This window comes from Aulonocara sp. 'chitande type north' Nkhata Bay, linkage group LG23 (genome assembly GCF_057382095.1).
Source record: "Aulonocara sp. 'chitande type north' Nkhata Bay isolate Kocher_YH1m ecotype deep benthic linkage group LG23, A_spYH_male_GT1.1, whole genome shotgun sequence".
Classification (NCBI taxonomy): Eukaryota; Metazoa; Chordata; class Actinopteri; order Cichliformes; family Cichlidae; genus Aulonocara; species Aulonocara sp. 'chitande type north' Nkhata Bay.
The window spans coordinates 15,043,877-15,067,630 of record NC_141365.1 but is presented as its reverse complement, the minus strand read 5'-3'; the positions used below and the strand labels follow the sequence as shown (position 1 = coordinate 15,067,630).

The 23,754-nt window shown below is 39.5% G+C and overlaps 2 protein-coding genes across 2 annotated transcripts; both read left to right on the top strand.

The window, feature by feature from the left end:
- Positions 1-1,298: 1,298 nt before the first annotated feature.
- inpp5d (inositol polyphosphate-5-phosphatase D) lies at positions 1,299-18,298 on the top strand. The gene is made up of 27 exons (XM_086282876.1): positions 1,299-1,621; positions 2,110-2,173; positions 3,988-4,123; positions 4,213-4,354; positions 4,526-4,666; positions 4,759-4,843; positions 4,925-4,999; positions 5,096-5,173; positions 5,258-5,381; positions 6,865-6,971; positions 7,065-7,167; positions 7,249-7,445; positions 7,538-7,655; positions 7,750-7,846; positions 9,767-9,905; positions 10,089-10,197; positions 10,354-10,442; positions 11,032-11,113; positions 13,089-13,178; positions 13,273-13,383; positions 14,299-14,378; positions 14,468-14,555; positions 14,639-14,785; positions 14,877-14,940; positions 16,683-16,880; positions 17,009-17,433; positions 17,529-18,298. The coding sequence occupies exons 1-27, from the start codon at positions 1,482-1,484 to the stop codon at positions 17,558-17,560; spliced, it is 3,261 nt and encodes a 1,086-aa protein (XP_086139002.1). The 5' UTR covers positions 1,299-1,481; the 3' UTR covers positions 17,561-18,298.
- A 1,309-nt stretch (positions 18,299-19,607) lies between these two features.
- On the top strand, positions 19,608-22,691 carry lsm2 (LSM2 homolog, U6 small nuclear RNA and mRNA degradation associated). Its single transcript, XM_086283731.1, has 5 exons — positions 19,608-19,698; positions 19,892-19,959; positions 21,273-21,303; positions 21,417-21,476; positions 22,223-22,691. The coding sequence occupies exons 1-5, from the start codon at positions 19,696-19,698 to the stop codon at positions 22,346-22,348; spliced, it is 288 nt and encodes a 95-aa protein (XP_086139857.1). The 5' UTR covers positions 19,608-19,695; the 3' UTR covers positions 22,349-22,691.
- The last annotated feature ends 1,063 nt before the right edge of the window (positions 22,692-23,754 follow it).

The following is a 23,754-nucleotide window of genomic DNA, read 5'->3' as shown; positions in this document are numbered from 1 at the left end:
CAACGCTGTTCTTCACAGAGATACTATTAAGGCTGTAGCCCTTTGGATTAAGTCCAGATTTACTCTACAATGGAGTGACAATTTTATTGAGAGTGGACTGTGTAAATGTGCCCATTATTATACTGCTGTTGGATATTTCCCTGCTATCACATTTTCATAGATGCAAAAATTCCTGTATTTATGTTTCTCCAGCTCAGCTAGGAATGACGTGGACACAGTCACAGCTTTTTATAAATTCCTGACATGAGTCACTGTATATGTTAAATGTGATTGACAAATCTCCACTGTGAAAATATTTTTGGGTTTTCAGTTTCTTAACTCTCCTATGATGCTACGCATTTCTGTTGCACTGTTACTTGACAAACTAATAACTATTGTTCTATCTACAGTTTGATAAAATGCAACATGTTAAAAATATGCTCTGACTTTAATGTGCGAATGATTGTGTAATTCACTGCAGCAAAAATGCACCATTTGTGTGACATGTCCAGTCCCTCACATAAAAACTGCAGAAACTCAACATGTCTGCTGCTGTCTCCCGAAAGCAAAAGTATGATTTCACGTCCTTCGCGTCTGTGGCGTTGACGTGTTCGCCGTGAAAGTGGTAAAACTATTTCAAGTGCGGGGACAGAAGGCAGCAGTGACTTGTCACCATGTAGTTCTCTTTTCATATCATGTGACATGTTGTGGTTTGTGAGCAGCTCATTTTCCTCCCCTTATTTCTGCAAGACTTCCTGTCCATCACATGAACATGGCAACTACTTTAACTTGTATTTCCTGAATGTATATATTGTAGAAAACCCCCGAGCTCCCTTTGGTTCATCTGTGGTTTAAAGAATAGCAGTATGCAGGCTGAATATGATGCACCTTGGTTTATTTTTATCAAAGAACAAAATGATCATGTTTGAAAAACAAATCAAGGTCCTTATCTTCTTTTTTCTTTTTTTACTGTGTGGGTTTTAAAGTAAATATATCCAGTAAATTCCCTTCCTGTAACTACTAAAAATCATCATGGTCATGTTTTCTTTCTTACTTCCTCTTTTCACTTCTTGTAGCTCAATTTTTTACGTATAACTTCATTATTTTCTGAAAGTTCACATGAACAAGTAAACCAAAGAGGTTAGGTATGCTGGTTAATCATTCGTGTAAGGTGATAAAGATTTCTACTGTGCAAACAAAAGTGTGTATTTCCATTTTACAGCTGTGCGGCTATGTTAAAGAAGAGGCCGAGTGAAGGCACTAGGGCCCTCCTCTCTTTAACTTGACAAATGAGGAAGTTCAGGGCTGAGCTAGTAGCAGCTTCCTTTTACAATTTGCGGAGGCAGTGGATGAACAAGTGAAAGAAAGAACTAAAAAGTATGCACCATGAGAAGATGAAAATAGCCAGAAAGAAAAATTGAGTCTACTTTGTTTTGCTGGGATCATTTTTTTTGAGATCACATGCAAAGCTCCTGAGATCGAGCTCTTGGGTGAAAAACAGGATGCCAAGTTATCAACCTTGGTACCATGGCAATATAACTCGATCCAAAGCTGAGGATCTACTTTCCAAAGCAGCAAGAGATGGAAGCTTCCTCATCCGGGACAGTGAATCCATACAGGGAGCCTATGCCCTCTGTGTTTTGTAAGTTATTGTTTCTTTTTATTATGGCTCGCGGTTGATTCTAAAATGCCTGCATATACTTCATGTTTCTACTTCATTAAACCTTCGTGACATGCAGCACCAGCTGTGAATCGTATCGAATCGACACGATCTGGTTGTCAAACTGTATATTTTGTTCAAGAAACACAATTCCAAACATGATCGTTTGTGCACTGTAGCTATAACACAGTTATTAGTTAAAGTTCCTAAAACTGTCTCACCATATCACATTACATTTTTTTTTCTTTTTTTGCACATACACACTGCAACACAAGACTAGTTCCCTTTTATTTGCATACAGTGCAGCCACAAAGCACCACCCTTTCCCCTCTGCACATCATCTTCCATTGGGTAACCTTCATTTAAAAATGATTCCAACTGCTCACTCAACACATTGAATCCGCTTGTTTCTTCACCTTACATTCATTCCATGTTCCAACCACAGACATTTGCATTTATTTGATCCACAGATATCAGAACTGTGTGTACACATACAGAATCCTGCCAAATGAAGACAAGAAGCTCTCTGTCCAGGTGGGTTCACAGTTTCCATCGTTCTGGTCCGAACCCAGATGAGTTATTATAGTTACTGTGAAGATGAAATGATATTTTCAAAAGTATTAGTCACACATTGCTAGTGCAATGCTCAGTTGTAACCTAATTAAAGATGTAAGCCCACACATGTATTTACTGTCCACCACTTTGACCCAGACTGAAGTATCCTAACAACAGGCGAGATGAATGCGTAAATGACTTTCAAGATCACTAGAATCTGAAGCCGCATGTATTTCTGGTGTATGACCGCGCACGTGTGACGTTTCCAGTTATCAGATTGATTAGAATAAAATTTAATAAACACAATAATGCATCATTATAGTTGAATTTCAATCTGATGATCGAATACCCCCAGTATTAATAAGTATTAATAGCTTCAGCTTGGAGGTATGAGCATTAACTAAAAGAATAAAGATGACATGTTAAACATCAGCAGGTAGTCTCTGTTGAATGTTAGCATGCAGGCATACAGATTTCAGCACAAAACTGTCTGTTAGCTCAGTAACTCAGAGCTGCTTACAAGGCTGCAGTTTAAAACATATTCTCTTATTATACACTAAATATCATTGCCTCACAAAGCTACACTGATAGTAATTTAAAAGCCTTAAAATGTAAAATTTACAGACTTAGGATTACAGACTGGGAGCACAACAACATCACCCTAAAAAAGCCATAAATACCTCTGTTATTTACTATGATTTTTAAATCTATAGAAAAGAGACTTTATGGTTCAGCAAATGACAAATGCCTGCTTCTCATTTGTATTTAATCTGCCATTGGCGAACTACCCTACAATGAGCCAGTACAGAAACTGAAGCAGGAACTAAGAGTTTTGCAGTAAATTAGTTGGCAATGATAAAAGCAAGACTCAATCTGATCAGAAGCAGATCAGCAGATGCTTCATTATCTTGGTATTTGTTCAGTGTCAGCTTTGCAGTGTAAGTCTGAAGAGATTAGAAAACTAACAGGCCCCACAGAGAGGATATAAACGCCTTGGGCTTGACAGAAAGATTGAACAGAGTATCATCTGTATGTTTTTTTTAAATACTGTAATTATAAAAAAAAAGGTGAAAATGCTAGAGAGCTTCTAAATGACTGATTTATGCACTGACATAACAGCTATGTATAATTGCTATGCAAACCCGTGGCCTTAGATAGAAATTCTGTAACAGCAAAATGTGCTGAGTCCTGAAATAAGTTTACTGGTATGAAGTAGCAACGTGTCAGGTTTCTAGGAAACGATAAGTCAGCACTGTTACCTTCTAACGTGCCAGGTAAAATGTGACCATTTCGTGCTTTTAAAAACTTGTTAGATGAGGTAATAATGTACACCTGTGCAGTTTAGTTTAAAGAAAGTGCTTTAAAATAATGTAACTGCCCAATGACTGCAAGTTTCACAATTGAGTTTTACGAGCCGCACAAGAGACTAAATGCAATGTAGCTATATAGAGAAACCAAACCTATTTAAGGGACTATAGTTTTTAAAACCTATTTCTGTTAATGGTTTAAGTGTACGATTTAATTCTTATGACAGAGCAGGGATATGTTTACTTCCTTAAAATAGCTGATGATTTATGGGTAATAATATGTTCTTTTAAATGAAATAAATTGCAAAATTACAAAGGAATGTCTTAGAATGCAACTGGAAAATACCGCAGACAGTAGACAGGTCTGACATCATATGGGAAGTAACACTTACAGGTTATGTCATCTGCTTTGGTAACAACAACAAAATTCATCCTTTTGTTTACAAAGAGTGATTAAAAAAATGTTTGCTGTTATCTGCTCTGCAGGCATCTGAAGGAGTGCCTATTAGGTTCTTCACAATGCTACCTGAGCTGGTGGAGGCGTATTATAGCCCCAACATGGGTTTAGTCACCCACCTGCAGTACTCTGTCCAGTGGGAGGAGGAGGTAGAAGAGGAGCCAGGTCAAAAACTTCACTTTGTCTCTATATTGGTTTTGATATGGATGAGAAAGTATTGTTTGTCCTAAACACACTTTATGTCTATTCTGCAGAACAAAACAGTCATCCTCCACAGCTCCCACCCAGAAACATCCCACTTGATGTAAAGGACGGTGACTCCAAGACTTCAGAGCAAGCCTCCAAATCCTTATCAGACATATACCTGGCGAAACTGCAGCATATGGACTTGTCCATGTATGGTCACAATTACAGACAGTTGCAATGTCTCTTGTACCTACAACAGCACTATAAAAGTAGAATTTAGGCATTCGGCACCAAACTTTCCAAAACAATTACTAATATGAATTTTCCTGAAGCTAACTGAGACTAGAAGTGTTTTAATTTACATTTCTCTTATGTCTCCAGCTTACCAGAAGAGCATGAAATGGCCATCCAAGAATACTTCAGGACTTCAGTCTGCTTAGATGCTGAACAAGTTCAAAACGGTAACCCTAACCTGCCTGGCCTCAAGAAGCTTATAATGGCAGTCTGCAAGAACCTAAACAGGTATGGTGTCCATTTAATGGAATGTGTAATATTACATACACTTGAATGGATTGGGTTGATTGACCCACGCGCTGAACTTTTTTGCGAGGCAGTGAAATTTCCCGCGTCATGCCAACTCTGGAGGTGTTTCACAGAACGCTCGACCAACAGCTCTCTCCAGGGATTGGACCAAAACAAGTTGGTGGCACCCATAATCCTTTGCAGAATTATCAGCGCTTAAAAAGCTGCTCTCTTCATGTATTTCCTCCTTATTTTCAGAATTTCTGTGATTCGGGTCCTGTGTCCTGTAGACTTGAGCAACTAACAAAACTGCTCTACTCGATAGAAGATAAGGTAAAGTACTGTAATATGTTTTAACAACAGCTTTTTATATGATAATAGAAAATGTTATAAGATATTACAAAGGACGACTCTGCTTCCTTTTTTCAGGTTAAAGGTTCTGTTTTTGAGTATGTTGGATTTGATGCGGGCCCACGGAAATCTCTCATACCAGTCGTTACGTTTGAGGTGCTTTCTTTAGTACTTATGTCTACATAACATTTGTCATACGTGTGTATGGTTTATTTGATCGATTTCTTCTTTCACTGGTAGGTCAAACAAGAATCTCTTGGTATTTCCACAAAGATGTTCCTGAAAGTGGACATTGAAAGTGGGAAGCTCTACTTTAAGAAGTCAAAAGATGGACCCGAAGACAAATACTTTGTGCACAATAAAAGTAAGGACTTGAGGAGTTCATTTCTATCTCAAACAATTGATTGTCACAAAATGCAAACATCAGAATGATTAATTTAATCGGATTAATCTCAAAATCACTTTGGTGATTTCTTTTTTTAATTTTGTTGGAAGGATTTTAATAAAATTTGGTGATCCCTTGTCTCTATTGACGTTACAATAGAAAAACAAAGGTCTTAAACTCAGTGTTCTGTGTTGGCGGAATATTTTACAGTATCTTGCTATATTTTCTAGACTCGACTAAATGGCTACAGTGCCTATAGTGTCCACCAGAGCTTTTGTATTTTACCCTGTGCTCTGTCCTGCTGTTTTGCAAAGAAAAGAAGCAATGTTTTTCACTTGGTCTTTATTTTGGAGTAATTAGCTACCAGAATGAAACATTTATTATTAGAATCAAACATTCTGGCATATTTCAAGAACACGCTAATCGTTAGAAGATTGCTCTTACACGTGTGAGACCACAGAGAAGGTACATTAGCCTGGTTCATTGGAGGAAGCAGTTACAGTTATTGTTTTCTAAATTACTAATTATATATAAGAACATCTTTGAGTTTGTAAAGTTCAGAAAAATGTATTCAGGTGGTACATTTGACTCGGGTCAGTATCTTAAGAAATTAGGAACTTTAAGTAGTGCCACAAAAGCAATTTTTCCATGCTAATAGACAGATAAAGTGGGACTTGTAGTCATAAGAGTTTTAATCAGTCAGTAAGCCTTAAAAATCATTATGTAGAAAACGTCATACATGGACCACTGGTGCGTGCTACTACAGACAGTATAAAAGATGAATGTAGCCACCCTAATGTTATGTATTCGTTTTGGACTCTTTGTTTTTAATCCTCAAGTTGAGCTTTTTGGCCAGAAGTGGCCAGTTTTGGAGAAGAGAATGACTCTGTTGCAAGTTTGTTCATTTTGCTGTATTCATATACATAAACTGAAGCGATGTAGCAAAGATTTTTATGAGTGCTAAGAGATCCAGTTAAGTGACTACAGTTAGTAAAGGTGAAGCCTGACAGATAGTGAACGCACAATCAAAGAAGCAGATAGATGAGTTTGAAAAAATCAGTTCACCGGAGTTGTTGTGAAGGGGGGACAGACTGGCGATCTGCCCAGGGTGACCTCACCTCTCGCCCTATGATAGCTGGGATAAGATTCAAGTCCTCTCACAACCCTGATAAGGATAAGTAAAAGAGAACAGATGGGAGGTATTTTTGTTTATTGGAAGTGGAAAAAAATGTTTATTACTGCTGTGAAACTTGATGTTTTAACAACAGTGTCTATGAAGAGTCCCTTGATTTTTGAGACAGCCTCATTAAAGGAGCTGCAGACTTTGTGCTTGATTCTTCAGCCTGGAAGTTGCACCTTCTCTGCAGCAAGTGCAAATAGCATGTGTGAAAACAAATGTCAAGAACTACTTTCAACTATCAAAAGCACTTAACTTAATAAGAATACTGCTCTTATCCATCAGTCCTGCAGTTGGTGAAATCCCAGAAAATGCACGCCAAGCTGGTCATTGCGGTGGAGACGGAGAAAGAAAAAGTTCTGCGGAAAGAGTTTGTGTTTGATGACACAAAGGTAAGCGTCTTTTTAAAGGCAATGCTCCCTATTCTGACCTCAGTCATGTGCACTTCATTAAATGTGATGTGTTTTGTTGTCTTGTGAATCCAGAAAAGAGAGGGCTTCTGTCAGCTGCTTCAGCAAATGAAAAACAAACACTCAGAAAAGCCTGAACCAGACATGATCACAGTGTTTGTTGGCACCTGGAACATGGGTAACAGTGATGTCATACAGAATTCAGTGCTTCAGTTAACTTAACTGTATATAATATAAAAACGGATCTGCAAACCTACAGGAAATGCCGGCCCTCCCCCGAACATCAACTCCTGGTTTCAGTGTAAGGGCCAAGGGAAGACACAAGATGACACAGCAGATCATATTCCACATGATTTTTATGTCATTGGGACTCAGGAGGATCCTTTGGGTGAGCGAGAATGGGCAGATACAGTGAAAGGTGTCCTGAGGAACATCACAAACATTAGCTTTAAACAAGTGAGTAACTGTGGCAAAGTTTTGAATTTGTAGCTGAATGCAAACACAAAGCACTAATGAATCAAATATTCTAAACATCTCCAAACATCCAGGTGGCAATTCACACACTGTGGAATATTCGTATCGTGGTCCTGGCCAAGCCTGAGCATGAAAACAGGATCTCTCATGTTTTTTCAGACAGCGTGAAGACAGGAATCGCCAACACCTTGGGTAAGCAGTTCCACTTCTCCTTGAGGCCTGTAATGATTGCTCATAAAAGTTCACAGAAAAATGACCCATCAGTGTTTACTGGTTTCAATTGCAGGAAACAAGGGCGCAGTAGGAGTGTCCTTCATGTTCAATGGGACATCTTTTGGCTTTGTCAACAGTCATCTGACCTCTGGAAGTGAGAAGAAGCTCAGGTGAGGAGAAAGTTACACTTTTCAAAGTATCTTTAAAAAGTTTGAATTGATTGGTAACATCATATAAACATATACAACATACATATACACAGGGTTCCTGGGCTCAAAATTAACCTTTGAGGGTAACTATGCAAATAACCATGATTGGTTTGCCTTTAGTTAAGGCAATACCCCGGACATTTATCAACAAAAAATGTATCTAGGCTTAAACAAATTAAACTCAACTCTTTGCGGCTTTCCTTTGATAGAAGTCACAAATCTCTTTGAAATGCGCTAGCATTTTTATAGCCTCTTCAGGGAAAACCCGATGCAGATATCAACAAAGGTGTCATTTCAATGATGGATGGGGAGGTAAAAATCCTAATTGTCTAGTGACATGTGCAAAATACCCCCCTGTTCAATTATTCACTACTTCCTAACAGAAACTTAGCAGTTCAGTAAATGGAAAGCAGGAAATGTAAATGTGCCTAACAATCAGCACAATTTGGTTTTAGCCTGCTGCTGACATTGACAAAATGTAGCCAGAAACACTTTTTTTAATCGTCTTTGCAAAAACAGTTAACATTATCTGTTAAATATTAGCTTAGCAGTTAAATTGTGCTAGCTGCTAAATATTGTAGGACCTTTACCTTAACCTATAAAAAGAACCTTGAGGTTTGAGTGCTTGTATGGTCAACTTAACAAGCATTCTGCATGACAAAATGAGCTGCAGCTTGGTAGGTATACTCAATCTAGTACATTTTCATGTTGTGCACTGTGTGCAGTATGTATTTATTTGGACAGACCACAGTTATTCTAATCAAACACAACAATTTGCACGATTATCAGAAATTAACGTTGCAACATTTGATCGCAACGCTTGATTACTGCCCTAGCTACTGCATTTTTGGAAACATTTGTTATTTTTCTTGCCTCAGACCAACAATTTGGGGTTTCGTCCAGATCTGGATCCAGAACTGCTAAAATAATGCTAACTTTCCAAAAATGAACTAGGGGAGGATGGGAGTAAAAATGAAAAGTCCATTCAGGTCATCTACTAATTGGTAGGCTGGTGGTTCAATCCCTGCCTGAACCAGTCTGTATACCAAATATCCCTGGGAAAGATACGAACCCTGAGAATGTGTTTGAATGTGTGTGTGAATGTTGGAGAGTAAGTAGAAAAACCATGGGGGAAAAAAAGCCCTTGAATATGGGTGAATGAGGCAAGTTGTACAAAGCGCTATGAGTGCTCAGATAGAGCCCGAGGTGTCCATTTACCATTTGTTATGAAAGAATTTAAAATACACAACAAAATAAAGATGTCAGCAAACCAAAAGCGCTGAAAACAAATGTTTCAACTAAAAATACTCCTACCAATAGGAAACGGCAAATACTCACTAGTAGTTCTAAGCACTCAGCTAAAGCAAAGCACCAATAAATAATCGTCTGCAGGGCGATTCAGTGAGAGTTGTGAAACTGTCTTAAACACAATCACAAGTCTTTTTTTGGCAACCGCAGAAGTCGCCCCCTGCTGGTTTTTAGAAAAACATCCATGTTTAAGACAATTCTATGTTAGCTTCACTTTTCAACCCAGCAAGCTACATCCATCTTTATACTTTATACTTTTAAAAAAATTATTTATTTTCCATCTTTTTTACTCTCATCATCATCCCCTTATACTAGTCACACGGCCACGATGGCAACCATCTTTGTCATTTTTCATGTCGGATTTTTAAAAATTATTCATGTTTTTTATTTATTTATTTACCTATATTTAACCTGGACAACATAAATGATGAATATGTATCCTCCTCTTTCTGAAGCCTTGCTTTAAAAGTCAACGTTTTGCTAAATGGCAGTAGAAACAGAAAACTTTATTGCTTCCTCCACTGATTCCTCACATTTTTGATGTTACTCCAATATTTTTTGCTGTATTTGCAGACGGAATCAAAACTATGCCAGCATCCTGAGATTTCTGAATCTAGGGGACAAGAAGCTTAATCCGTTTGACATCACACATCGCTTCACGCACCTCTTCTGGCTTGGAGATCTGAACTACCGCGTTGAAATGCCATCTTCTGTAAGTCATAAACCTTGTTTTATATCTACTTTACATACAGATTCATGGACTTTGCTTTGTTGTGGTTTTTCTCTCAGATGCATGGTTATGTTTTTGTTTTTTTTAAACCCTGCTGGTTGTCAGGTGTCTGAGCTCTCAGCTGCTAACACTTCCAGTCACTACTTTCCCCTGTTCCCTTCACAGGAAGCTGAAAACATTGTGTCAAAGATCAAACAGCAGCAGTACCAGGAACTGCTCACCAAAGACCAGCTCAGCATGGAGAGGAAAGAGAGCAAGGTCTTCTTGCATTTTGGTGAGCTTTGATGAATACTGATCAGTACATGTAGGCATACAGCAGAAAGAAGTGTCTTCACTGTTGTTGCCATGCTTGGGATTTTCTGCAAAACACTGTCCTTTTTCTTATAATTGTGTTTGCATACATACGGGTTTTATTCTATTTTGATTGTAGCTGAAGAAGAAATCACATTCGCGCCCACGTATCGATTTGAAAGAGACACACGAGAGAGGTACGCCTACACAAAGGCCAAAGCGACAGGGGTAAGCTCACGTTTTATCACATCTCTGTTCCCCTACTATGCATCACGGTCACTTCACTGAGACTTTTAATTTTATCTGCTTCATTGCTGTAATTTTTTTTTATTTAATCCCAAATTATTTTATTCACTTCATCATGTTCGAATGTTATTAGTTTCTTATTATGCATAAAATTTAATTTTATTTGTTTTAACGTACTCTTAATTTTAACTACATACTTTTAGTGTACTTACAGCCTATTTCATTTTAATGAGGTTTCATCTTTTGAATTTAATTTTAATTTAAGTTACCTATCGTTGAATATTCTTGGTTTGGATTTTTGTTGGCTTATTATTCTTTCATCGACAGTTTAGGAAAAGTCAAAAATCACATTTACTGATAGCAAACGATTGAACATGCAGCACGATCTCTTGAACCGATCCACGTTAGCAGGGCTATTTGCTCATGTTTCTTCCACAAATGACTGCCCATCATGCTTCTTATATGTTGGGCTATTTATGTAGAGTTATACTTGAATTGTTTTACAGTCTTCAATTTGAAAATTCAAGTATTTTATATTGATATTAAAATTAAGATGATTTTAACTCTACAGACAAAATACAATTTGCCATCCTGGTGTGATCGCGTCCTACGAAAGTCATATCCTCTGGTTCATGTTGTCTGCCAAGCATACGGTGAGTAATCTTCTGTTAAACCTTTTTTTCTGCGGCTATATTATACATACAGGGATGTATATATATACCAGGGGTGCAACAACACATGTATCGATATTGAACCGTTCGATACAGTGCTTTCGGTTCGGTAGGCATATGTATGAACAATACAAAAAAATTTATTTGTTTTATCAACTTTTCTTCTGACGATGCTGTCTGTGTTGAGCGCTCAGTGAATCTGCGTTCGACTACTCCGCCTAGGCTGCACTGTCGAGTGCAGATCCACTGAGCGCAGCGCAAGCTAGCAAGACAGAAGCTAAGCTCGTTGCAACATGGCAACTGCCTCAACGCTAGCCGAAATTGAACCTCCCCCACCCTCATTCAGATCTGGCCTTTGGAACTATCTTGGTTTTCATGTGAAGCATGACCCTGATGATAAGCGTGTCATGGACAAAAGTAAAAAAACAGTATGTTGGATGTGCCACGCAATGCTCAATTGGTGGGAACTAGTGCGTTAGCGCAGTCAGCTTGTTAACGTGTTGGCCGTCCAGTCCCACGCACGGGGCGATCAGCGGTAACTCGTTAACAGAGATTTGCCGCGTTATGCCGTTAATGTCATTTTAACGACATTAACGCTGACAGCACTAGTGGGAACACAATGAATATGACTGCACATTTACGCCGACATCATCCTAGTGCAAAGACAAGTGGAAGCAGACAAAAACAACAAGCACGCATGCTACAAACTTTACCCGAGTCATTTAGATAGCCGTTAGCACATGATTCTCCTTATGGGGACCTGATATGTTTAATAGGCTGCTGAGAATATAGCCCAGAAGAAGCGTATAAAAAGAATATAGCTTTTATTTTGGAAAGAGCCATTTCTCTGTAATAAACTCTTTTCCAAAGATGAGTGATTGTTTCTGTCTTTTGAGTTAAAATATATATTTATATGACAAATTAAAAAGGCATGAACATTTTTTTGTATCGAAAAAATATCGAACCGTGACACAAAGTATCGAACTGAACCATGAATTTTGTGTATCGTTGCACCCCTAATATATATATATATATATATATATATATATATATATATATATATATATATATATGTGTGTGTGTGTGTGTGTGTGTGTGTGTGTGTGTATGTGTGTGTGTGTGTGGAAAAAGAGAGTTTAGCTCACTTAATTAATTCCAAATAACTGTCTTTAACTGGACCAAGCAGCCAATATGAACTTATTGGTGCCTACATAAAATAAATAATGAGCCATTTTATCGTATTAATCTTTCAACTGCTGCTGCTGACTGCAGTCTTCATTGAGCTGTAGCAAAACCATGAACATTTCCTAAAGTTAGACCTTTTATAATATATAGAGAATAATCGTTCACTAATTTTATATATAGATCAATAATGTATAAAAATGTACAGTACTAGACTAAAGTTTGACACACCCGCTCATTCAAGAGTTTGCTACTATCAAGTGTATGAAATGAAATGTAAATGCAGTTTATACGCTCGTCACTTCTTCAGCCAACTTCATGAGCTCATCACCAGGACCACACACACACACTGACCTTTTGTTAGCTGTTTTTGTTTCACTCTAAGCTCAAACCAGCACAGAACATTTGATGCAGCACTCTGTGTCCAACTGAAAAACAAATGATGATCCCACCATCAAACTACACCCTTTCCTCCATATTTTGAGGTAGAACAATGCAGATTAACATCTATTTACTTCCTCTGCATCTCTCAGAACCTCTGATTTTTGACTGATCAGAGTCAGATTTCCACTGTTCTAATGTTCATTCTCTGTGGCCCTCGCACTCTTCTTCTTTTGTTTTCACGTTTTGTTTCGCACTTAGAAAATAAGAAAAAAACCCTTGAACGCAAAAGTGTCCAAAGATTGAAGTGAAACTGCAGCTGAGACGTCCTTTCAGGCTTAATATGTGTAAAATATGCACAGAAGTGTTTATAAGTGTTTGTGTGAACTTGCAGGGTGCACTAATAACATCATGACAAGTGACCACTCCCCGGTGTTCGCCTCATTTGAAGTTGGAGTTGCCTCGCAGTACGTTTCCAAACAAGGTATGACCCCCCCCCCCCCCCCCCCACCCACCCAACCTACGCCACAGATGAGTCCGCTCAATAGCCGCAGTCTGATGCCGCTTTTATTTTTCAGATCCCAGCAGTGCGCCTCCTGGTGGAATTCAGATCATGAACTGTGTGGCCATCTTGTCGACAAAATCGAAGACCAAGTTCTTCATCGAATTCCATTCCAGTTTCTTGGAGAGTAGGTTTCCTCTTTCTGATTGACCGCATCTCACTAGATTCTGCTTTAAAGGAACAGTTTGCCTCAAAATCACATAAAAATCATGCTTCCTCTGGACTGTAAGTGCTGTCTATGAGTCACAGTCAGAATGCAATGGACACTGATGGCACTCAAAGGGAAACAAATTGAAAAAGCAAACACTAAACTCTCAAATCTGTAAAAATACAAAGAATCCTGCCACCAGGTGACAAATACACTTTCCTGAAACCACAACTTTATTACTCAAAAATCCCCCACAAGCCTGGCTGTGAGAAAATTCTCCTGGGAGTTGTTTTCTCTTTGGTGAGCTACACCCACTCGTAGTACCACTGTGCAGAAATCAGTGTGCACCTACCCGTGCCGAGAAGCCGCTGCTCACAGTGTGACAGGATGTAAACATTAATACTGCCGTGTCAGCTAGCTGCACACTTCTTCTGGTCGATATGTGTAGACACTAGAGAGAAAATACTTCCTACATTAAACTGCTTACTCTATTTAAAGTAGACCAATTCCTCTCCTTTCCAGTTCCATGCTCTTATTCTGGGACTCTACTAGAGGAGCTTTGCATTGTTCACAATGCAAAATAATCTTTTAATTTTTTAAATTTTTATTTATTTATTTATTTATATTTTATTCATGCTTGAAATGAACTGTTTTAACCTTGAAGCCCACCTTCGCTGTGCCTGAGATTATATGTTATCTACTCTTACTGATGTCATGCACAGCCAAGATCTTTGCAGTAGACTTCTCAAAACAAAGGGAAAAAGGTTACACCAAAAACTATCAATATGAATAAACAGCACTGCAGGCCAGAGCATGCATGTATGTATGCATGAATATTGGGTGAAGTGTCTCATCAAACGGGCTACAATGACTAAAAGCAAGCATTTCCAACAGAAACTGTAAAGACTACAGAGGGAGAGAACAGCGAGCACTCCGATGGGTCTATAAAAGTTTGGTTTGGCAACCAAGTAGAGGTAAACCACAGACACAGCTCACAGCACACACTACTTAGTTATGGCATCAGTCAGTCGTTATTCATAGTCATTGTTTCTGTCTTTTAAAGCTGACCCCTATCATCTCTGACCCTGAGTACCTTCTGGACCAGCACATCCTGATATGCGTGAAGTCGACGGACAGCGACGAGTCGTACGGTAATGAGCTCGCATTACAGCTTGCAATTTGGATACGGTGGGCTCAGCAACGCTTACAGTTTGCTGGTGTGTTATCCCTAAAGGAGAGGGCTGTGTCGCGCTGCGAGCCGCTGAGATCAGCTACACCGAGTTTCAGATCACACTGACTCACCACGGGGAGAAGACGGGAACACTGACAGGTGGCATCCAGCTACGCACCTCTGAGGGCAAGCCCACCGAGAAGCTATACGGTGAGGCTGAGCTTCGACACAGGACGTATTTGTTCGATTTTTTTCTTCTTCGGTTCTTGAAGCTTTGTTCTCATTTTGGTTGTTTTTTCAGATTTCATCAAAATTGAAAGGGATGACCCCATCGCCTCAAAAGGCAAATCTGGAGACCTCAATAAGTAAGATTTGGGGGGGGTTTGTGAACCTGTTATGCATTCCCTCATGTTCTGTCATGGCTCGTTACGTATAAAATCAACCACATCCGAAAAACATTCTCACCCTCAAAATCAGTTGTTTTATTTCAGGAAAATAACTTCAATTTATTGAATGAAGTCATGCAGAAATTTATCTTTTTGCTGTGAAGATTTTTCCAGCATTTTTAACCCATCACAGCTGAAAAACATATTTAACCTCTGCAAACAAATGAGTTTTACGCACACTGGCAAAAAGTCAAAGTTTTATTCAGCACCGATTTTTTTTTCTGTACCTGACTTGGAGCATCACCAGTTCGATGTCTTTCTTTGACAAAGCTTTGAGAAAGCTTCAAAAAGTGTAATATGGTTAATTTCTCTAATCACCCTGTGGGATAGGTCTAATATGGTCAACATTTTTGTGTAGCTTATGATCGCCCTCTATGATTAAAGTCATTCAAAGAGTTTGAAAAACCTCTTCAGAACCTGAAAATGTTTGATCAGTGTCCATCTGTAAAGACTATCATATGGAACATGTGCACACCGGAGTTTAAATTGAATTTACAGCCATAAACCACACTTACAAGTGTTAAAATATGACTGTGGGAGAAAGTTTTGTGACACAGATGAGCCTGTTGCACGGAAGTTGATCCATGTTTAATACTTTTGAATCTTTGCGATATACGGGACATCATATATTGCTGTTTTCTCACAATCATCTGATGGGTGGCTGTAGGATGACTTTGAAAATCAAGAAGAGGAAGTAAGTGAAGACAGGGCTAGGGATTAAATGGTGGAAGAATGATGCGTAGAGTTCAGGCTGGAGTTGAGACAGGCTCTGGGTGGTAGGGAAGAGTTACAAATGACTGGAAAAGTAGAGTAATGAAGAAGTAGTGAGGGAAACTTCTAGGAAGGTGTTGGACGTATCCTTTGGTCCTGATGACATAGCTGTGGAGGTGTGAAGATGGAGGACAGGGGACTTTCTCACCAGATTGTTTCACATCATCCTGCAAAGTGAGAGAATGACCGAGGAAGGGAGAAGAGGTTAACCAGCACCAATTTTCAAGAACAAGGGTGACGTGCAGATCTCTAACTACAGGGGGATAAAGATGATGTGCCATACCATGAAGATAAGGGAGAAAGTTGTTGAAGCTAGTTAAGAAAAGAGGCGATGATCAGTGAACAACAGCAGCTTCATGCTGAGAAAGAGCTCTACAGATGGGATGTTTGTTTTAAGATGTTGATGGAGAAGTGTGGATGGGAAGGTCAGGGCGAGCTGCACTGTGCCTTTGCGGATCAGAGAATATGATAGGCTGATGATAGGGTGCCAAGACAGGAACTGTGGTACTGATGGGCTCATGGTGGGGGTGGGATTACATCAGAGATCAGCTCTGAGCTCCTTCTTGTTTGCAGTGCTGATGGAGAGGCTGACAGATGAGGTCAGGCGGTCGTTGTATACGTGATATTTGCAGATAAGACTGTGATCTTTAGTGAGAGCTGGGAGCAGGTGGAAGAGATGCTGGAGAGACGGAGTGTGCTCTGGGGAGAAGGTGAATCAAAGTTAAGAGAAGCAAAACAATCCACTGTCATGCTGGTGGCATAAATCGCAGCTATGAGACTGCGATTCAAGTTTTTCTGTTGCCTGATTAATTTTGATTGCTGGTTTGGACCATCAAAACTACTCAGTGTGATTTTTCTTTTCTTTTCTTCTTCTTTTTTCTGGTTAACAGGTCTTGTAGCAACCAACCACATGATATTTCTAACCCCAATTACATGGGAGTGTCATTCAGAGGTGGGAATGTGATAGATAAAGGCTGGAGTTACAGCATGCCACCGCGAAATGTTCCCTGTGGTGGACAAGCCGGAAAAGAGCCAAAGAAGGGTTACGATGTGAGCACACGCAGCCCCACGGGAAAGCCTGCTTCTGTGTAAGTGTTAGCCTCTTTCTGGTTTGAAGACACTTCAGTTTCATTTCTAAAAATACCTCTAAACCTTTATCTGATCTGATTCTATAGAAAATGAAACCGATGTCATTAACTTATGATTTCTCTGACAGGGGTGAGAACGGAAAGACGTCAGAGATGTTTGACAACCCGTTGTATGGTTCAGTGACCAAATCACATGGTCGGTCTAAAGACCAAGACCAACAACAGAAGGACCTTCTCATACCCCCAGATGTGCTATTTGGATCCTCCAAAACAGCAGACGGAGATACCGATCGCCCTCCGGTGCCCACCCCACGCAACCGCTCCTACACCTGCTCTGAGAACAAACCTCAGCCTCCAACACCAGTCAGCCTGCATCCCCCATCACAAAAGAAACCAGTGGTGCCCTCACGCTCAGAAGGCGGGATGGGCCTAAGCCGCCCTCCTTTGCCTGCTAAGTCCCGACCGGGTGTGCCAGAGCCCCAGACCCCCAAACCAAGAGACTACAGAGACACCTCAGAGCTCACCAGCAAACACAGACCACCAGGAAGACCTGGTGAGTCTCGCAAAGACAGCAAGGAACCTACTCAGGTTTCCAGACAGCTATAATACACTAAATGACATCTCTTTGTCTTTTTTTTGTGCATCCAGACGTTTCCAAGACGGGTCGCCCTGTGAAGTGAGACTGAGAGGTACAGCTTCCTGGCTGCATTTCTGGAAATATTTTTTAAAAACCCTTGTCTCTCATTTTAGAGGACAATCACATATCTGTGCTGTCATCATAGAGAAGTCAGTTGGCTTAGCTTTGCACCTGTCCAAAGGTCTAAAAAATTCATCTGCCTGTCATCCTCAAAAACTCACTTTGTAAGTTAGACTGAGCCGGGCTAGCAGTTCCCCTTTATTTCCAGTCTTTATGCTAAGCTAAGCTAACTAGCTTGTAGTTAGCTTAGTTATCTACTTATCTGAGTGCTAGTGAGACATTAAATGGGTGTACCAGTGTCTAACTCAGCCTTCAAATGTATGTAAACTCATTTTTTAGTTTCTTGGATTTCTGCAAAGCTCGCATTGGAACGTAAGTTTGAACCTGAAACCTGCTTCTAAATTAACTGTTACATTTCATTTGGAGTTTTTACACTATACAGTAGCTGATGAATGTTTACCGCACAGTATTATCTTGCACAGACATGTTTGCCTTTAATATGTGCAAATGATGCTCCAATGAATTCCAATATTAAAGCTTGAATTACATGTTGTGTGTGTGTTTTATGTCACGTCACAAATGACTGCTTTTAAAACTTGGAGTGTAGGCTGCTACAATCTGCTGCGAGGACCAGACCGGTCACACTGCAGTGATTTGCCTCCATCTGCTGGTCCCTAAAGGAACTGCAGGCAGTCTGAGACTTGCAATTTATTCAAGGGGACTTTCTGGCTTGGTGTTATTGGAAATACATCTACATTTTCTCTTTAATCAGCTGTGACTAAAAAGGTGAGGTGGCACAGTTCCTGATGTGCTCTTTTAGTACAAACTGCTTCTACTACTACGCCTCTTCATTGTCGTAAGGCTGCAGCCTGTAACCTCCACCCATCTCGCTTTTGTGCCTCTGCCTTTGCTCCTGTTCCCATCAGAGACCCAGCTATTGTAGCTCAGCCAGCACACTCATCTCTGATCAGCCTTTCTTCCTCTTTCCATCAAAGGGTCATGCTTACTACATGTTCTACCCACCTTAAAACTCATCTTTATTTCATGACACATGTTTACACACCCCAGTTCTTCTGTGCAGCTCCATGTTTGAGTATTTGTTTGGCTGGAAGATGCTGCATATTTGGGGAATAGTCACCAATAGTTATAGACATGGTTGAAGACATGCGTTGGTGTACATTGGCTGTGTTTTCTTGGTGTAGATGTTGAGGCTAACAGCCTAGCCAGTTCTGTTGGTTTAGTTGGTAACTCTTTTGGAACTGGCTGAGGAGAGAAGAGCAAAGTCTCTGATGAAGTCCAAGTGTGTGAATGTACTCCACTGCAAATATTTTACACATATGTTGACTTTAAAATATGACTGAAATAACACCAGCGGTTGCTGTGTTTTCCACCCTGAGTATTTGAGAATTAGAAGGCCCTATCATGGTTTTCCTTACCTTTCATGTTATACAGTAACTGTCTGTAGTTGAAAACAAAAATCCCAAAATGACAAAGTTCAAGCAAAAATACAAATAAATTCTGAAAAAACAAATTACAGACAAACAAATTCATAATTACAGAAATGTAATTACAGCGACTATGGTACCAGCTGTCTTTGCATTGTGCATTTTTTTCTGCTAAATAAAATAAATAAATATAATTTAAAAGTCATTTTTATTAAGTTCATGTTTTGTTTTGTTTTTTTAAATTAAGGACCCACACCCTCTCCTAGAAGATGTAATTTGAAACTTTGGATGCATTAATTATAAACTTCCAACATATATTTATTTATTCTTTGGTTGCACCAGAAAAAAAAGATTTTGTTAATGTCAGCTGACAGTGTTAAACTTTTTTTAATTATTGTCTCTTTAAATTATATTTTATTTTATTTAACTGAAATATATTTTCATATGAAGTTTTTATTTATTTATTAATGTATTTTGGGGAAATCGCAATAAAATTAAGTCAATTAGATAAACAACTGTGCAAGCAACGTTTCCCATGCATGAACGTTGAGCTTAGCTCTGTCGCCTCTGTGTGGCGAACTTTAGTAATTACACCCTGGTGTGTCTCAGGAATATTAAGGCTTTGCTACGTCATCGACAGGCGACGCGCCGCTAGGAGAGGGCAGCAGTAAGAATGGTAAGGAATCACGATGAAATTATGACTTTTCTGTAGAGTTTATAGCAGATAGGTGCGGCAGGAGAGAGCCTCTGACCCGAGCACACCTCGGTGTTTCTCTCTAACCTTTATTCTTTCAGCTTTAAAAAAAAAAAAACAACCCACCGCCACGCTAACCGTGCAGCTAACGTTAGCATGTGTTTCTGCTCCGCAGCTTTTTTACTCGTTTTTCAAGTCGCTGGTGGGGAAGGACGTCGTGGTGGAGCTCAAAAATGACCTGAGGTTAGTATTCGTGTTCAATTCGCTCACATAACCTGCTGTTTTCCGGCCTGTGTTGTTTGGTCGGCGATTGCTGTTTGGAGCTTCGTTAATAGTCGCAGCAGCGCTCCTACAGTCACAATTTGAATATTGATTTTTTTTTATTAGTTTTCATTTCATTGCAGCAGTTTTTAATACTTCTCAGCTTTAGTTCCGTTTTATTGAATTCTGCAAGAATATTCCAACACAAACAGCTCACTCTCAGTCATACACATTCTCAGAAAGTCAAGCTAACAACATTTCCTGTGTGTTTTACTCTGTGGTTGTTCAGTTTGTGAGGTTAGAGTTCCAGGTTAGTTCGTTATGTTACGCACTTCTGCAATCAGTCATCAGTGAAAGGCCTTAGACAGCGATCAGTGGGCTCTGAGTCTCTATTATGAGCTCAGCACTGAAATATTTATTACGTATTACCGTAGCTGTCACTGCTTAAATGGAACTAATCTGCATGAAACTGTCGACATAAAACACAGAACGTTTTATTTCTTGTAACTGGTCACACTGACGACCACTGATGAAATGATTGTCGTGGTTGACTTCTTGTTGGAGATGATGTGGGGGGGTTTTCTGAATAAAATCTGAAGTGTCTTCAAACAGGATTGAAACTGGACTAAATGTAGCTTAAAGCAAGATTTTGAATCCAGGTTGCAGCCTGTCAGGTCACAGCCGCATAATTACATTTGTTTTAACATTACTTCAACTTCTGTATGTCGGATAAAAGTGAAGCGGAATAAAATGTTTTGTGAGATCAGAGTCACAAACCTGTCTGCTTTGTTTCCGTGTTGCAGTGGTGGTATCAGAGCTTTCTTTCATAGACGGAGTAGATTGAACAAACTACAATGAGACTTTCTTGAACACAAACTGTTCCCTTCTCAGAGTTAAACTCTGGAGCAGGGTCCTGATGCCTGTCAGTAATGACGGTTTTAAAATAAAACAACAGGTTTGTGCTGCTGCCTGTCGTTTCCAGTACAGCTTCTAAAATATGTGCAAATTACTGAATATTATATTTTGGTGATAATTCTTATTGTTTCACCACCCAGACCTGTGGAAATAAATGTTTAAATACCCATAAATTAATCAATAACTGGCATGGAAATCCTGAGGTCAGAAAGAAAACCTCAGAAGTCGTGTTTGCTTCACCTGGGCACACCTGACTGTAAATTCCACCCAAATACCGATGAGCTGTTCCCAAGCCTCATAATCTAAAGATCAATTGAGCAATTTTGGTTTGTATTTGTGAACAGAGTCATGTTCATGAATGTGTGTGTTTCTCTCCTCAGCATCTGTGGAACGCTTCATTCTGTTGACCAGGTTGGAAATAATTCATTTGTTTTCAAACGGAAGCTGTTCAGTTTTTAAATTTCTGCACGATTGCTCACTAAAATGCCGTTTTCACATCGCTGTCCTCTGCTTGCGTGTTTCAGTACCTGAACATCAAGCTCACAGACATCAGCGTCACAGATCCGGAGAAATATCCACACATGGTAAGTTTTGCTTCTGGAGACTTTCCACATTTCATACAGGGGGGAAAAAGACTACAGAAACAGATTAGGCTGTCGCTGCTAAACAGGAGTTTACAGTTTTACAGTGTACAGAAAAAAAAGGCTGTTGCAGTGTACTTACAAGGTTTTTAAGGTTCTGCTACAGAGGTCTGTACAACCAGTAAAAGAAACTACATTCTCTGCTGCTGTATGTGAGAATGTAGAGATGCTGCCCTTCTACCTGATGAATCTTTTGATTAGATGAATATTCCAGCGGTGAAAATTTGCACAGGACTTCTGTTTTCCACACAGAATGATGCATGATAAATAATTAGGGGCTCAATTATCCCCCCCAAAAAAGACACACAGACAACAGCTCCTCCCGAGTTATACAAATATGTTTACACAAATATCTTTTACATTGATTGTGTTTTTCATCTATTATACACAAAGCTTTCAAGATTTCCATCTTTGTTTTCATCATGTATGTGAGCTCCATTTGCTGCTGCTCAGTTTTTAATGAGGTCAGGAGGAAAAACTAAAGTTAGATATTTTTCCCCGTGTTGTTGTTGTTGTTATAATACAGCATCAAGAACATAAGTGTAAACTTTAGCGCCTTATTTAAAAGTTGCATAAAATCAGAGTTCGGACATTAGGAAAGGCCTTGAATGTGCACTCCTTAAAGCTCACCAGCAGCTCCAGCACCGAGTGACGGCTGTCTGTCTTCACACTGTTTTCATTTGCTGCAGCTGTCTGTGAAAAACTGCTTCATCCGTGGATCGGTGGTCCGTTACGTTCAGCTGCCGGCAGACGAAGTGGACACTCAGCTGCTGCAGGACGCTGCACGGAAAGAAGCCATGCAGCAGAAGCAGTGACGGGGCTGCGGGACGGGGGGTGGGGGGTAAGGGGAACAATGAATGGGTAGTTCTGGTTTTGGGTTAAGTTTGTGCAGCCTCTCTTTGTCTCTGAAAATGTGTGTTTGACACTGGGGATCAATCATTTGCAGTTTTTGTTTTCTTGTTATTTTTTTTTTAACCTCACAGACGGTTTAGATGTCGTCGTTTGATCCCTTTTTTTGGTTTTATATAGAAATAAACTAATCAGAGAGTCCGGAGAGGAAACCTGCTGTGATGTTCATGTTGATGATAACAGGCACGCTTTGCTTATCAAGTTGTGGCTTTTTTATGCCTCTTGGAAATAAACATTATTTTATTTATATTTTCATGACATTTGTGATTTTTTATTTTTTTAGGATGATCTTGGTGACATGTTGGAGGATTTGAGTTTTTGCTGCTGAAGAACTGTTTTTCTATTCCAGTATTTTTGAGTACTGGAGTGTCCACGTCAGATTTTCAGGGCTGACGATCACATTTAAGCTCTGCTTTAAAAACCGCAGCCAAAAAAATTTAGACCTACTCAAAGCAGCACAATTTAAAGCCAAAATTTTTGAAGTTTTTTTCCAGTGAATAATCAAAGTGGTCAAACATCCAGGGTACCGGTGCTTGTTTCTGTTACTCCATGTCGCAGACATTAAACTACTGCAGGCTGTGATCTGTCCTTCCAGCTACCGAGCTGACTGAAATGAGCCTGTTACATTTTACAGAAGAATACTTTAATGGCTTTCATGCTGTGAGATGTTCAAATGTCATTAATGGTCATTTAAAAAAAAAAACAATTATGCAAAAAGGAGTTGGCCTGTCTGATCTCCTTCATGCTGTTGCTGTTTTCTTCAGCATTTTGGGCATCAAGCTTCCTGCAGCAGTACGTCTGTTTCTGTCCGTCTGCTGTTTTTCATAGGAGTATCAAACTAGTGATTACAACTGGGAAATTACAATAAAATTAAAGCATATTCCCATACAGCTTCCTCTGATCCTTGCACCACCAACACCAATGGCCTAATTCCAGTAAAAGCTTGCACGAGAGGTATACAGTACTAATGAATTCATGGCAGAAATTAACTTAAAAAAAATGACTATAGCACAGAAACATCCAGCGACTCGTTCACTTTCAGGGTTAAACAGTGAAAGTGTCAGGGGTAAATGAGTGTTTCAGTTATTGACAGCTTTTATTTTTTCCTTGGTTTTAGATGGAAAGATCTGGCTGAGCCAACCCTAATAATACATGGATATTTAGAAGAGTTCAAAAGCCAAAAACAAGGTTGAAATCATCTCTTCAATCTCTTTGTTCGAGTCTGTGGCTGTAACCAGAGTGGAAGGTACAATCGTTTGAAATGTTACATGAAAACTGAGTGAAAAAGCCACGGTGAATACTTTCGATTAAG